The sequence below is a fragment of the Tetrao urogallus genome (genome assembly GCF_951394365.1).
Source record: "Tetrao urogallus genome assembly, chromosome: 24".
NCBI classification, from domain to species: domain Eukaryota; kingdom Metazoa; phylum Chordata; class Aves; order Galliformes; family Phasianidae; genus Tetrao; species Tetrao urogallus.
In genome coordinates this window covers 914,507-929,359 of record NC_136837.1, presented here as the reverse complement: position 1 = coordinate 929,359, position 14,853 = coordinate 914,507, and the positions used below count along the sequence as shown (strand labels likewise).

General features: G+C 48.6%; 2 protein-coding genes across 2 annotated transcripts in view; one reads left to right on the top strand and one right to left on the bottom strand.

Moving 5' to 3' along the window:
* Positions 1 to 386: 386 nt before the first annotated feature.
* On the top strand, positions 387 to 5,585 carry UQCC2 (ubiquinol-cytochrome c reductase complex assembly factor 2; the record flags this gene model as incomplete). The annotated part of the gene is made up of 4 exons (XM_079546250.1): positions 387 to 524; positions 4,280 to 4,354; positions 4,700 to 4,769; positions 5,491 to 5,585. 4 exons carry the CDS (start codon positions 387 to 389, stop codon positions 5,583 to 5,585), a joined length of 378 nt encoding a protein of 125 aa, XP_079402376.1.
* A 1,947-nt stretch (positions 5,586 to 7,532) lies between these two features.
* Positions 7,533 to 14,853, bottom strand: part of ITPR3 (inositol 1,4,5-trisphosphate receptor type 3) — a gene marked incomplete at both ends in the record, with an annotated part of 36,883 nt that continues 29,562 nt past the window's right edge. The window contains 12 exons of the mRNA XM_079546492.1: positions 7,533 to 7,601; positions 7,948 to 8,109; positions 8,596 to 8,756; positions 9,483 to 9,648; positions 9,853 to 9,977; positions 10,384 to 10,479; positions 11,392 to 11,584; positions 12,045 to 12,209; positions 12,326 to 12,498; positions 12,995 to 13,120; positions 13,986 to 14,178; positions 14,584 to 14,694. Coding sequence (XP_079402618.1) covers positions 7,533 to 7,601; positions 7,948 to 8,109; positions 8,596 to 8,756; positions 9,483 to 9,648; positions 9,853 to 9,977; positions 10,384 to 10,479; positions 11,392 to 11,584; positions 12,045 to 12,209; positions 12,326 to 12,498; positions 12,995 to 13,120; positions 13,986 to 14,178; positions 14,584 to 14,694 — 1,740 coding nt within the window. The remainder of the gene's footprint in view (positions 7,602 to 7,947; positions 8,110 to 8,595; positions 8,757 to 9,482; positions 9,649 to 9,852; positions 9,978 to 10,383; positions 10,480 to 11,391; positions 11,585 to 12,044; positions 12,210 to 12,325; positions 12,499 to 12,994; positions 13,121 to 13,985; positions 14,179 to 14,583; positions 14,695 to 14,853) is intronic.

The window sequence follows — 14,853 nt, the reverse complement described above, 5'->3', positions numbered from 1 at the left end:
CAGCAGCTGTATTCCTAAAGCATGTTACCAACATAGATGGCATTTCTACCTTTTCACAACACATTTCTAAGGACAAGTTACAAAATACAAACACACTGTGCTCTACTTCAGATCAATCTCCCCCCCTTTTTTTTTTATATCTAACGCAGAAACAACATTCCATTCCTACAAAACATCAAAGCAGCTATCTCACGCCACGCTGCTGGCCAACGGGCTCCGCGCAGCCCAGCAGCGAGGCGCCTCTGCCGGCCCAATGTCGCACACAGACACCGCCGAGCCGCACAACACCCACAAACGAACCACGCTGCGCGGCACTGCGCGCACCCATCCTCATGCGGCACTGCGCATGCGCGGCTCCGCCCCGCCGCCCCGGTCACGTGACCGTCATGGCGGCCACCAGGTACCGGCGCTTCCTGAGGCTCTGCGAGGAGTGGCCGGTGGAAGAGACGAAGCGGCAGCGCGATTTGGGCGTCTTCATTCGGCAACGCGTGGCTCAAGCCTTTCGCGAGGGGGAGAACACGCAGGTGAGAGCGGGGAGATGCGCCAGGAGGGCGGCGAAGGCCTAAGCGGGAACGGGAAGGCGGAAAGCAGAAGGGCGGGACCGCGCATGCGCATTTGCGGCGGTCCTCGCGGTGGGGGCGGGGCAGGGCGTGGTGCAGAATTGGAACTGAAATGAATGGAAATGGAGAGTGGGGCTGCAGTGCTTTACAGCGTGGGAGGTGGTGCTGGGGAACGGCAGGATCGTGGGGTATCCTGAGTTGGAAGGGAACCGGGAGGAATCATAGAGTCCTTAGTGATGGAAAGGGCCTTTAATGAGCACTGCTCTTGTGAGGCCCCATCTTCAGTGCTGTGTCCAGGTCTAGAGCCCCCAGTACCAGAAGGACAGAGGGCTGTTGGAGGGGGTCCAGAGGAGCCACAAAGATGGTCAGGGGGCTGCAGCACCTCCCCTACAGAGACAGGCAGAGGGAGCTGGGCTTGTTGAGCCTGGAGAAAAGAAGGCTGCGGGGTGACCTCATTGCAGCCTGCAGTACCTAAAGGGAGCCTACAAACAGGAGGGGAATCAACTCTTGGGAAGGGGAGATAACAGCAGGACAAGGGGAAATGGTTTGAAGTTGAGGGAGGGAAGATTGAGGTTGGATGTCAGGGGAAGTTCTTTGCTATGAGAGTGGTGAGGTGCTGGAACAGCTGCCCAGAGAGGCTGTGGATGCCCCATGCATCCCTGGAGGTGTTCAAGGCCAGGTTGGATGGGGCCCTGGGCAGCCTGGGCTGCTGTGAAATGTGGAGGTTGGTGCCCTGCGTGTGGCAGGGGGTTGGAGCTTCGTGATCCTTGAGGTCCCTTTAAAGCTGGGCCATTCTGTGATTCTGTCAACTTACACTGAACAGGGGCATCTACAGCTTGATCAGGCTTCTCTTTGCCAGGTCCATCCTGACGATGAATGTCTCCAGGGATGGGCTTCCACCACCTCTCTGGGCAATCTGTGCCAGTGCTTCACCACCTTCATTCACTGTAAAAGACTTTTTCTTTATATCCACTCTAAATCTCCCCTCTTTGAGTTTGAAGTCATTTCCCCTTGTCTTATCATCACTGTCTGCTGAAGAGTCTGTCCCATTCTTACAGCCCTGCTTTAATTTCTGAAAGGCCGTTATCACATCTCCCACAAAGCCATCTCTCCTCCACACTGAATAGCCTCAGCTCTCTCAGTCCATGCTCATAACATCAAGTCCAGATCCGCCCAAAAATCAGGGCATGTGCACATTGTCCAGATGCTACTTGAGCTCTGGCAGGCTCAGAACCATGAACACTGTCCTGGGGAACCTGTGCCATGCCCACCACCCTCTGGTGCAAAACCTTCACCTCACACCCCCTGACCTCCCCCATCACAGCTCCAAGCTGTTCCCTCACGTTCTGTGGTCGATCAGCAGAGCTCAGCACTGTCCATCTGCTCTCTCTGAGGAGTTGCAGGGCTGTGAGGCCTCCCCCCCCTCAGCTCATCTGTTGGATAACCCAGGGGACCTCAGCTGCTCCTTATACATCTTTCCTTCCACACCCTTCAGCTTTTGTAGACCTCCTTTGAAAGCTCTCCGGTAGCTTTATGTCTTTTTTTGTACTGTGGAGCACACGACAGCCCTCAGTGCTCAAGGTGAGGCCGTATTGATGCAGTGCATGGTGGGGCAGTCCCTTCCCTCAACCAGCTAGCAGTGCTGTGCACAGTGCACACCAGGGTAGAGTTGACCTTCCTGACCATCTGGCCACACTTCTGGCTCACATTTAACCTGCTTTCAACCAAGACTCCCACGTCCCTTTCAGTAGGGCTGCTCTCCAGAGTCTCATCCCCCCTATGTATGTACAGCCAGGGTTGCCTCTTACCAGGTGCAGAATCCAGCACTTGCTCTCGGTGAACTTCATTTGGTTTTTGATTGCCCACCTCTCTAATTTGCCTGAATCTCTCTGGAAGTCATCTTCAGCTGTGTCATCAGCTCCTCCCAGCTCAGTATCATCAGCAAACTTATTCAAAATACCTTCTAGTCCTACATCCAAATCATTTATGAAGGCACTGAAGAGAACTAGCCTAAAAGCGGAGCCCTGGGGGAGTGCCAGTGACCAACCAGCCTGATGTGTCCCCTTTGGGCCCGAACCATCAGCCAAATGCTCACCCACCGTAGGTTGTTCTTGTCTAGCTTTGTGCTGGACATTTTGTCCAGAAGGATATTGTGAGAAACAGTATCAAAAGCTTTACCAAAATCCAAAAAGACAGCATCAGCTGGCTTTCCTTCCTCAACTGGATGGGTGACCTTGTCATAAAAGGAAATGAAGTCAGTTAAACAGAACCTTCCCCTCACGTATCTGATGTGCCCTTTCTTAGCATAAAAGCGCTGTTCCAGATGTGCTGCTTCTACTACAGTGTGCCATTACAGGTTCCTAATTCCATATTGGTCACCAGGATAATCTGCAGCAGACACTGCAGGAAGTGCTTATTGCTTTTCCACACGCTCAGGACAGCTGAATGCGCTGCACCGATTGGTCACAAGATCCCCAAGCTGCCACCGGTCTTGAAAACCTAAATTGATGCCTACAGCAGTGATGTCAATTTGTATGTATACAGACTTAATACAGCGAAAGGAAATGTACTGGCAGTCAGCAGGAGGAATGTATGAGAGAGAAGCGCTTGAGCCTTACAGGATACTCTGTCAGCCAAATGTCTGTTTTATTCACGTGGAGGAAGACTTGCTGATTTTTTTTCCAGGCAGTACTATTTAATGGCTATTTCTGCTGTCATTACGAAAACATCAGCAGGGTCACTTGAAAAGTGGCTGTAAAATATGCAAAGCTGAAAATCACCTGCAGTTTGGTGGCACTTGGCAGCCTGGCTGGCCCTTATCCCCTCTTCTCCAGTAGCCATTGCTTGCTGTAGCAGGAGAGCCTTTTCCTGGGTTCCAAGCTGGTACAGAGGAGGCATTACCCTTCTTGTGTTGAACCCATGCCAGCACCCCAAGGACAGACGAGCTGTGTCATTTTATCCCGCCTTGTTATGGCTGATGCTATTCTTATTCATGTATCCATTTTAATCGTTGGCGTTTGATGTCATTGGCCAGCAGTGCAGAGTTCTGGTCAAGTTGGTCCCCACTATAAATTAGAAAAACAAGACGACCTGCCATACATGGTGCTGAACAGACTCTGTGAGGCAGAGGCACCTGTCGGATGCACCGAGGAGCGTTTTAGGTATTAGCAAAATCTTTCCAACTTACTGGACCAAAATAGAAATCCATTTACCCTAGGCAAGCTGCTCAGTGCTGCTTTTCCCTAATCAATTATAAACTATTTTTAGCCTGCACCAGGATTTTCTCTACCTTCCATCCTGGTACCTCATCCTGTTTGATCCTTAGAATGAAACAGGAGGCAAAACTTGCCTCTGAGCAGAGAAAGCTCAGATTTCACAGTGCTGGCCAATAAGCACGAGAGGAAAAACCATCCAGCTATCTTCACATTCACTGTGCACTCACAGTTGAGCTGCCATATCTTTGTGAGCAGAACTCAAGGTCCCTTCTAGAACTTACGTGCCTCATTATTCTTGTAGGCCAAGCTGGCCAGAAGTGGAGGAGAAAGAAAATGCTCTGCCTTCGGGAGCAGCATAATAGGGGTCACCAGCATCCAGCATTGCACTGGGAGCTCGCTGAGCTTCTCTTCTGCTGTCCTTCTCGCAGACTTTCAGCTCAAATGACATCTTTTGCTCTGCAGGTTTTAAAATAAGACTTGTGTGATATTTCTGTCGCTTTCCAGATTGCTGATCCTGAGACCTGTGACCAAATGTATGAGAGCTTAGTCAGAATCCACAACAACTACTACAAAAACAAGGTAAGGTTTGTTGTTAGCCATTGCCAGCCCTTTAGTGAGCCAGTCACCACCTGCTGCAGTGCATTGCCTCTTCCCAGCAGGGGCTCTGAGCATACAGCAGGCGAATGAGAAGTCAGATGGATGCTGCACTGCCTGTGCCTTTGGTCTCCCTGGTTTTACTGCTGGCCTTCATGGCATGTCTGAACAGTGCTGATGGTGGTTTTTGCTATGGATGAACACAATTCTTAGTTCTTGACCGAAAATGAGTAGGGCTCTGTTATTTGGTGGCATATTACCTCTTTTGTGCACTGCAAGTAACACCTTGTTCTGTCTCTCCTTCTCACACCTACTTGCTTGTTTGTGAAGTATCCACGCCTGAAAGACACAAGCTTCACTGGAGTGACAGTGCAGGATTGCAAGATGATCCTAGCAACAGGTACTAATACTGTGACTTGGGAGTAAATCAGTGCAGGAGATAAATTACATTCTATTCTTTGTGGTGTTCACTTCATCACTTCTACTAAACACTTGTGACTAAAGGACTGATTGGGACTGCCATGCAGGTATATTAGGATGGTTAAAAAGGTGTAAAGTTCAGGCATAATTGAGGAGAGTCTCAGTAATCAATTGGGACAAAAAGTCAATTGTGTTTTTTGCAGTGGGCAGGAATGGCAGAGGGTTTGTGAGGCACTTTGAGACAGAATGGCAGGAGCTGCATGAAAGCAATCCACGTTTGCTACATGGCTCAAAAAATTCTTGGCTTCCATTTCATCATGTTCAAATTCCTTCAGTGCTTCTTATCTCGTGTTAGACTTAGAGAAAGCAGGGTTCCACAATGCAGAAAGACTCTCAGCCAAATCATTTATTAAGCACGGTGCAGGAAGCCAATGCCGTTTTGTTCTGCTCCACTTCCTAACTTTGACTGTGGTGCGTGGCAACTGAATATTAGTTGTTAGAGATAAGGGACTCCCTGCACAATTGATTGAAAGGGAAAACAAACTTGCCTCAGGCCCTGAAATAGAAATTCATTAAGACAAAAAGTCAAAAAAAGAAAACATTTGTAAGGCAAAGCTCTTATAAGAGGGCCGTCAGCCCTTTGCTTTCCTGCCTTTCTTCCTCTTTCCCCATCTCTCTCTCTCCCCCTTCTCCTTTTGCAGACATTCTGAAACAGATGGAAGACATGAAAAAAGGGACGTGGAGAAAATTGCGAGAAAGGTTTTACGCCAAGAAATCTGAAGAGGACTCGAAGTGATAGGCTGACTCCCAGATTCTCCTCTGTATATATTCCTATAGCTCTGTGTTGCCATGATGAATAAAACCATTCATTCCTCTTAGCAACAGCGTTGTGGTTTTTTTTGTTCAGACTTTATACCCTTCATTTGTAATGTCTGCTCTTTTCTTTTTGGAAATGTAGGACCTACCGTAACACATCTGCAATGAAGGCATGTGGGATTGGTGTAAAAGTTTGAAAGGAAAGAGCTCTGTGTTGTTAGACCAGATCATTTGTATTATAAGACACAGACCATCAGGAAGTGCACAGCAAGGAGGTACATCCATGTAAGCTTTACATCTGCTCATGAAGACAGCACACAGTAGTGATGGCAGGTAGCTGTGCTTATCTGTGTTTGCACTGTTAACAGTGAAATGGAGGGAGAGAGAACTTAATGATCACGTTTGTGGTGCTTTTGAGAAGTAGCCTGGGAAAGCACAAGAAAGCACTGAGGTGACTGTTTACCATGGTGACAGCAGAGCAGTGTAAGAAGAGTGCAGATGAGATCTCAGCTGCACACCTTGTCTGCAGTGCTGCATTGCTGTGGTGCTGGCTCAGCTAACGATGCAGATTGCCCCCAGCGGGAAGAGAAGGCTCTGTGTGGGTTACTGCAGATCTGAGGGATGAAGATAGGTTGTCATGATGTGTTGCTCTATAGGGCCGTGAATTAATTTCAGGTGTGATTAGTCCATTGCTGTGGCCTATTTTTATTGCTTTTTAAATCTTTGATGCTTGCCTCAACCTCTGTTCTTGGGAGGCAGAGGCGCAGGATTGTAGCTGGGATGGCTGCAGCACTGCTTGGCTGGGCAATGATGAGTGTCTAGAACACAGCTATGCCAGGACTTTGCTTGGCTCCAGGCAGCACAAACAGCTGCTCCTTTCTGTGTGTTCAAACTCTGTTTTCCTGGCAAGTAGTGAAAGAATTGGAAACTTTGCAGGATGCTCTGATCGAACGCTTCAGAATACAAGGCTGGTGTTCCAGGTAGTTCTTCACAGTAACATTGTTGGCAGTGGGCTGTGGTACCTTTGGTAATACAGCCCTGCATTGGTTCACGTATCTGGATTGCTCTTTATTTCTATTCACAACAGCCCCCCTGCGTCTCAGAGGAAGGGAGGTTTCTTTACCATGTTTAAGTTTTTATTATAACTTCATTTTGTCTTTAATTTAGTTAAGGCAATTTACACTTTAGTTCTTAAGTAACAACAACAACAACAAAAGTAAAACATTACACCAGAGATGAATCTAAACCACAGGACACCCCTTCACAGTGAACTCCTGTAAACCTGCAGTTTCCTACTACTACTCCCCAGATATTCTTTGTCCACAGAAGGCAAAAGGCCAGTTCTCACAGTACTACCTTAGATTCTCATCCTCATTTGGTGAGCTAAATTATCAAATCCATCTCCTGAGGTTAGCTCCTCTTTTACTGCACCAAAGTGATGAACAGAATTCTTTAAATGGACAGGAAGCAGCATGGAGCAGGTACAGCAAATACGATGGCTGGTCTGCAAAGTTCCACGTTTACTAGTGATGCTCCTGGAATAAGTTAAATACTGCAGCCCTACAGCTAGTCACACTACACCTGGGTGGAGGCCACCAGATGTAGCACATGGAGATAAAGATACAACCCCCCACATTTGCAAAATAAAGAGTTATTGCAATGAGGAATAAAAGTCTTGTATAATTTATCTTCCTCTAAGGGCATGGAGTAACATGTGGGTCCAGGAATCATGAGGAATCCTCGCCAGCCATTGGTTCCTGAATTGCTTACAAGCAATCTAAGGAGAATATTGACTTGGAAGCCCCTCCACGTGGTCCTGCTTTCTCTGACAGTGATGTCCATGCGTGGGACCCAGGGATAAGCAGCCTCATCATCTGATAGGTGTGTTTAGTCCTTCAGGGGGTGAAGCTGATCCTTTTTCTGTGTCTTAGTGGTTCATGGTATTCTGGACATCCACAAACCCCATCCTTTGTCTGCGCTTCCTCTGCTCTGTCATCTGGAGTTCAAACAAGGACACAAGTGAGGTAGGAAACCAGGCCGTTATTCTGTTCATTAGTGTGCTTCTCAGGTGTGTGACTGACTGGGCTGCTCTAAGTATCTGCCAGAACACGCCATGAGTCGGGCTCCAGCTGATGAGGAGGTATCAAAAAGCACATGACCCGAGTATTCTCAACTCCCTGCAGAAGAGCTAAAAGAGCCCTCTGAATTGTATCCATAGTTAAATAGGAGTGGGCTGGTTCTGCCTCCTGCTCTTGTTGGGTGTCTATTCTGGTAAGGGCAGAGGGTTTTTTGATACAGTGGGGTGTTAATTCGAGCGTTCCTGTTTTTATAACATTTAGTACCTGTTCCTTCAGCTCATTCAGCTGGGAGGTGAGATGGGACACCAGCTTCATCGTTGAGTTGAGTTTGTCTTGAAGATTTCGGATCTCGTTCTGTTCCCCTTCCCCTTCATTGCTGACCAGAGACATGGCTCGCATCCGGGGGAACCAGTCTAGGTTCTTGTTCTGGGACCGTGGAGAATGGGAGAGGGTGAGAAGGAGACAAAAGACCCGGTGGGATTTCCATGGAGGTCTGTCTATGCTTAGGGACTAACGAAATTCTCAAAGGCTTCTCTGCATCTCTGCACATTTCCCACCACCTACCCTTTTAATCTTTTTTCCCCCCAGTCTGGGTCCAGGTTCAGAAGGTTTTTTTTCCTAAATTTCCTTGCCTTCCCTTTTTGCCTCAAAATCACCTTGCAGTCACAGTCCATACTGCCTGGCACAATCCTTCTATGCACAGCACACAACATCAAACAGACAGCACGTCGTTGGCTGAGATTGCACAGGGGAATTAGCCAGCTAAGAACGAACTACGGAACAGCAACTTTCTTAAATATTTTCCAAAAGTTCCTTCTCAAAACTCGTTGGGTTTTTTTGGCAAACCCAGTGTTCTCAAACATCCCTCTGGGGCAGGCAGGGTGCAGCAGGGCTGCTCAGAAAGGACGCTACCTTTATCATCTGAGCCACGTAGCTCTCAGGACCTGTGTAGTCTGTCTTGTTCTTCACTCGCACCAGCACTATGAAGTACAAGTAGTTCCACATGTTGTGCTCGTACTTAATATGCTCCTCAAAGGACACTGTCTTGTTGTCAAACTTGTCCCGTTCGAGTCCTGGGAAAGGCAGTCAAGTGTGGAGAAGGTGGAGAAAGGAGAAAAGGAGGGGAGGCCAAGGTAAGAAGTGAGCAAGCAAACAAATGTGAAAGGAAGTACAGATAATTGCCTCCTGTCCCAGGTGTGACTTTCAAGAAGTGCTTTTAATAATTAGTTGGCATTTAGCACACTACAAGAATCCAAAGCAGAGGGAAAATAACCCAGTTGTGTATTCAGGAGGCTTCTATTTAAAGTTCTACTAGCTATGCTTCCTGCCTATATAATCTAAAAGAACAAAATGCACCCACTGGATCTTACAAGAAAAAAAGAAGCTATATTTATGGTTGGGTTGGTTTTTTGGATGCCTTCCTATGACTGAAAGCATTCTGGAACATTTTCCTCTATTCTATTTCCTTAGCAATATGCTTTTTTTCCAGTTGATAAATGCTGGTCCCAGGAGTGATACACGGCGACAAGAACACCACAATGCAGCATTCAGTGTAACACCTCATTAACAGAAGGCCAGGAGGAACAGGGATAATTTCCCCCCTCGGTTTGTGTCCTTGTTTAAGCCTCCTCACGCTGTAGTGACCCACTGGTGAACAGACTTAAGCTGTGCTATGAACCAAATGAAAACTAAAAACTGGTTGAAGCTTCACTTCTTCCCTCGTGTCACAGGCTGACCTTAAAGAGGGGAACAACGTGGGGGCAATTCCTGCACACGCAGAGCCAAGGATCTGCACTCACCACATATGAAACAAGTGGTCTTCAGTATCTCTTCTTTCTTTTGCTTCTCGCTCCTCAGGTCAGCAAAGGTGTCAATAATGACCCCAAAGATGAGGTTCAGGACGATGATAATGACAATGAAGAAAAAGAGGAGGTCGTAGACAACCCGAGCAGGAAACAAGGACTCCTGAGGTGGACAAAAGGAAAAAACATGTCTTGCAAACCTCCCCTCCATCCTGCAAGGACCACAGGCTGAGGGTACAAGGTGAGGAGAGGCGTGGGGGTGCAATGAGCAAAAGCACTGAAGGACGGCAGCGGGGGAAAGAGCTGGAAGTGATTTTGAGGGAGGAAGGGCAGCTCTGCAGTGGCAGAAGGAAGGGACCCCACTCACGTCCTTCGATGGCTTGCGCAGAATGTCCCCCACACCCCCTCCATTCCTCAGGCCGTGGTTCAGGACAGTGACAATGCACATGAGCAGCGTGTCACAGGCTCGTTCCCACTGGTCAGTGTCTGCTTCTACAACACCAGAGGGAAGAATAAAAGCACAAAGCCAGAGCACAGAAGGGCAGAAGAACCCCAGCCCGTCCCAAAGAACCCGGAGCTCTGGGATGAGCTGCAGTGATGCAGAGCCCCAGATGGGAGCTCCCAAGCACCCCAGCATCTCCTCCATCTTCCTCCTCGCAATGGAGGTGTTTGGCTGAGCATCCCCAAAGCACTCGATTTCCTTAATTAAACTAAATTAAATCAGTATTTCAACATTTTTACGTAAAGGAATGCAGAATTTTGCTTAATAAGTGCCAAAAAGTGGGCTATTTTTTCCACCTTTCAGTCCTTTGTAGGATTTTTCAGAGCTCGCTGACAAACAAGGCTGTAAGGCTACCCTGCTGCTAACAGCACTGACCTTTCTGATGAGCTCACTTACCTTGCAAAGCAGTGGGCTCAGCGGAGCAGCTAATTTTGTCACCACTGCAGGACTCCATGAAGGTCTCCATGTTCCTATGCATCCCCAAGGGGTCATCTGCAAGTAAAAGAGCCCACAGCCTTGTCAGAGCGTCAGCTCTTTGCTCCTGTCACAAGTGTTCTTCACCTGCATCTCATTGCAGCTTTCAAACAACTCAAAAAAAAATATCTTGATCCCCATTCTCGTAGCCTTTTCTAGGTTTTGAATCATAGAATGGCTTGGATTGAAAGGGACCTTAAAGATTATGTAGTTCCAACCCCCCTGTCATGGGCTGGGTAATCATCGCACTGACATCCCAACTTTGTTCAGAAAGAGCTGCCAGTTTTCCAGGCTAAGATGCATAAAAACCATATTCTCATCCTTTGAAGTTAAGAGTCTTGGATGCAACAACCAACCAGCTGCTTTTTCAAGGGTATTCTCTCTTTAAAACATCCAGATTTTTTGACTCTAATCTCCAAACTACTGTATTGTAGTCCAAGTATATTAAAAACCTGTACTTTATTCAAATAATCTGAGCATATTTTTTCCATGCTAACTTATCTCTGTGATTGTAAAAGCATACCAAAAAGACTTCAGATGCAAAGAGGAGTAAAAGCCTACCCCAAAACCCTGTGTTATGATTGACACACAAGCTGCTTGTTTTTTTAACATCCAGAGCAACAGTTTCATCAGCGTCATCCATCTTCTGCTCGAGTTTCAGTAAGACTTCTGCAGTGCTACAGAACTCATTCCTATCTGCCCACTTCCTTCTCTGCAGTCCCTCCAGCCCCCAGGCCTTGTTTTCTGCAGCGTGAGATCTCTATGTCAGTGCAGGCAGAATCTTCTCTGCCAGCCCCAAAACCAGCTCTCCCAAGAGTGCGTCAACCCATCAACGACTGCACCCAGCGATGCAGCCACAGCAAAGGACCCGTGCTCTGCCGGTCCCCTCCAGCCCAAGCACCACGGACACCAGTCCATGGTTTGGCTCACCTTGGGCTTTGCTATCCGGCAGCCGGTCAACCTCCAGGATGAAGTCATCCTTCAGGAACAAGAAGCCCACAATGGAGAAGAGGTAGACAAGGATGAGCGCCAGGAGGGCAGTCAGCAGGATGGAGCGCCCGTTGCGCGTCACGCTCTTGATGACATTAAACAAGGTCTCCTCGCGGTAGATCAAGTCAAACAGCTGAAAGGACCCAGGAGCAAAGAAATGCTGCAGGGTGCTTTTCTGTAACAATGCCTGGCCTACCTACGTCCCTTTTATCCCGAGATCTAGGATCGCTCAGTAGACACGGACTAACTTTCACATAAAGCACTCAAGTTTTCCATCTTACTGCAGAAGAATGAAGTGAACTTAAGCTCAGCAAGAGAGCCAAGAATAGGACGCATGCCCCCTGCCTCTGCCCTCACGTTGTCTCCCTGCTGACCCAGATAAAGTACGCAGCAGAGATTAGAAAAAGAGTGATAGCAAAAGGCTGGGAGAGAGACAGTAATAGATGCTGTCGGAAGGCAGAAAGATCAGCCTACGCAAATATTGAAGCACGGGGCATTGCTCTCACTGCTGTTATCGATCAAGGTGTCACAGGAAACTTCTAGCTCCTAACAGCTCAGCCTGGCTGTGTCTGTGCTCCAAACATTTACTGTACCAGGATGCTGTAGAAGAGTTCGTGCACAAAGAGCCCCAGGACGCTCGTCAGGATGTAGCCAACGTGGTAAAGAAACTCCACGTCCATGATCATGGCCTTGTAGCCTCGGATGAAGGTCCCACGGTTACCCACGAAGCTCACCACAAACACAATCTTGTTGGTCAGCTGGAGAGCAAGCAGAAACGGGAGGGAGTGAGGTTTGCTGTGCTTCGTGAGTGCAGAACAGCCTCCTGTGCCATCAGACGCTATGCTGTTTTTCTAGCAGCGCTCTGAGAACTTACATTGAGAGCTCCCAGGATGTTCAGTGTGAGTCCAATCCCCAAGTAATAAATTGATCGCAAGATCAGGGCCACCAGCAGCGGTCTGACACCATACCGCTTGGTGAACAGGGCCATGATGGAGAAGCAGATCAGAATCCAGAAGAGCAGTGAGATCAATGGGGAATCCAGCACTCCTGGGAAGAGATGATCCACAGCAATTAAATGGCATGAGGTTAAATGCATGTTGCCAATCAGACACCATGTTACTGTCCAAAACATCCAGAAACCCAATATGCTGATTATCTGAGGGAAGGAAGAAAGAAATTGTGCTTGACTGCAGAGAGATGGTCCTTGCTGATATGCTTTTCTAACATCTTTTATCTGAGATCTCAAAACCACGGTAGATCATTAAGATTTCCAGACAGCTGGTACGTATTCTGTCCTTACTTCCCCCATTTTCCAAATAGGGAAAGTACAGCCCAGGGAGAAGAGCCTGTTCCCTAAGAAGGAAGTCGTGGGAGGGCTGGCAACTGAAACCTCGATTCAGTCCCTTGCCAGGACCAACAGAAAAGGCTTTAGGAGTCAAGAGGAGACAAAGGCAAGGAGACACAAACAAGGGACAGCGCTCCCTGCACACCAGGATCCCCTTTTTCCTCTGCTTCAAGGAGCAGAAGCTACTGGGGCACTTACCCATGGAAGTGGCTTCAACATAAGGGTAGAAGAAAGCAATGATTATGTTGATGAAGACAGCCAGGTTGAAGGAAATGCTTCCCCAGAGAGTCATTCTGCGGGAGAACCAGTACATCAGCGGCATGCCTGCGGGGAGAGGAGGCAGACACACATCTCAGCCAACCTCGTGCCAGCAGGGAAGGCTGTGACCTCCCAGACACCCAAACTGAGCTCAGCACAGCCAGTGAGGCCCTCGCTTCACGCCATTGATAAAAGCTTCCTTCTCATCTCTTGTAACAGGAACACAAGTTCAAAATGTCTCTGCTCACATTTTGTGCTTTCTGGGCCCTTTGACCTCCCTTGGCACCTTGGAATCAGATTGGCTTCACTCATCACTGCACCTTCCTCCCTGTCTCCCACATCTTATATCCTCACGCCTTTCCAAACAACAGTGCCTTTGTGTTTGCAACCTGATTCTCTGTCCCAGAGGAGACACAGCCAGCAATTTCCCATCCATACTGGAAACTTGTTTCCTGCTGAATTCCTAAGATAGTTTTGACTGGATCTGCAAGTGTTTTCAGTGCTGCCATGCTACCTCTGAGCCACAGCACGGTATTTATAGTGTGCCTTCTTACTGTTGACTGAGCTGCTGTTATTTTAAGCCAGGAAGTCCGTCCTGGTGCAGCCCTGAAAGCATCTAAGGAGATCCACATCGTGCAAAGAAAGCACCTTTATCAACAAAAATGTAGCTGCTAGATGCTGGCTTGGGAGAAGCCAATTGAAAGCAAACAAAGAGAGGGCTCTCTAGGTGAGCACAGCTGCAGGTGTGGAATGTGTTGGAAGATGCTCTCAGGCTATGAGGAATTACACTAACAGGTGTGGAGGAAATACACCTCCCAGGGGCACAAGGAGATCTCCAGTCTGCCACGGGGGGTCACAGCCCCCTCAAAGCACGGCTGCCCCCCAGCTCACAGCTGCTCTGCTACAAAGAGAAGGTCTGGCTCGCTCTTACTGCGCAGTTTCTTCTGCCATTCCATCTCATTGTGGAGGAAGGACGACTGGTCGAAGAAATCACTGACTTTGCTGCCCTGCTCGTCCTGCTCCGTCGTGGTGAAGAGTCGGTACTTGGTCTCCTTGGTGAGGAACTCGCAGATGCCAGGCACTGGGAAGATTATCTGCTCCATGCTGCGGTCCAGGCGCACAATCTGCAGAAGGAAGGTGCCTTTACATCCTGCCTGTATCATGCTGGGCTTCCTGCTTTTCTACACCCAGCCATACCTCTCCAAATCCAAATATCACACCACTCATCTAATGCTACGTACGACTCAACCCAGCAAACTTGCATGGCTACGCTGGGAGGAGCAACCAAGGACTGGGCTGCCCCACTGCCTGCATCCCATCTGCTCTGGGGAGAGGGAGGAAGGGCCTGGGGGGGTCCATGCGTACCCCCATCTCCCTATGGGCTCTGCTAATGTCTCCTGCTCTTTGCAGCTGCTTCCTATGGGCAGCAGGCTGGGAAGGTTCCTGGTGCAGAATAACGGGGCACGAGGCAGCCAGAGCACACGTGGGATCCATCAGCTGTGTGTACTAGCAACCCAAACAGGTCTTGCCTCAATCTGGGACGTGTGCTTCTCGTAGTACGCCAGCGGGTCCTCCTCCTCCTCCTGGACTGGGGCCGTCGACTTCAGCATCTGCGTCAGCTGCTTGTTATTGAGGCTGAGCTGGGAGAGGAGAGAGGGTGAGAGCAGGGACAGCCGGGGGGGTTCGAGTCTAACTGCACTGACAACATCGTTCCTCAAATTGTACCGAACCTGATGAGGTTTCAGGAGAAAGCAAATGAATTAAAGCTTCCCAAAGGGGTAAGAGTGCTCCCTGAGGTG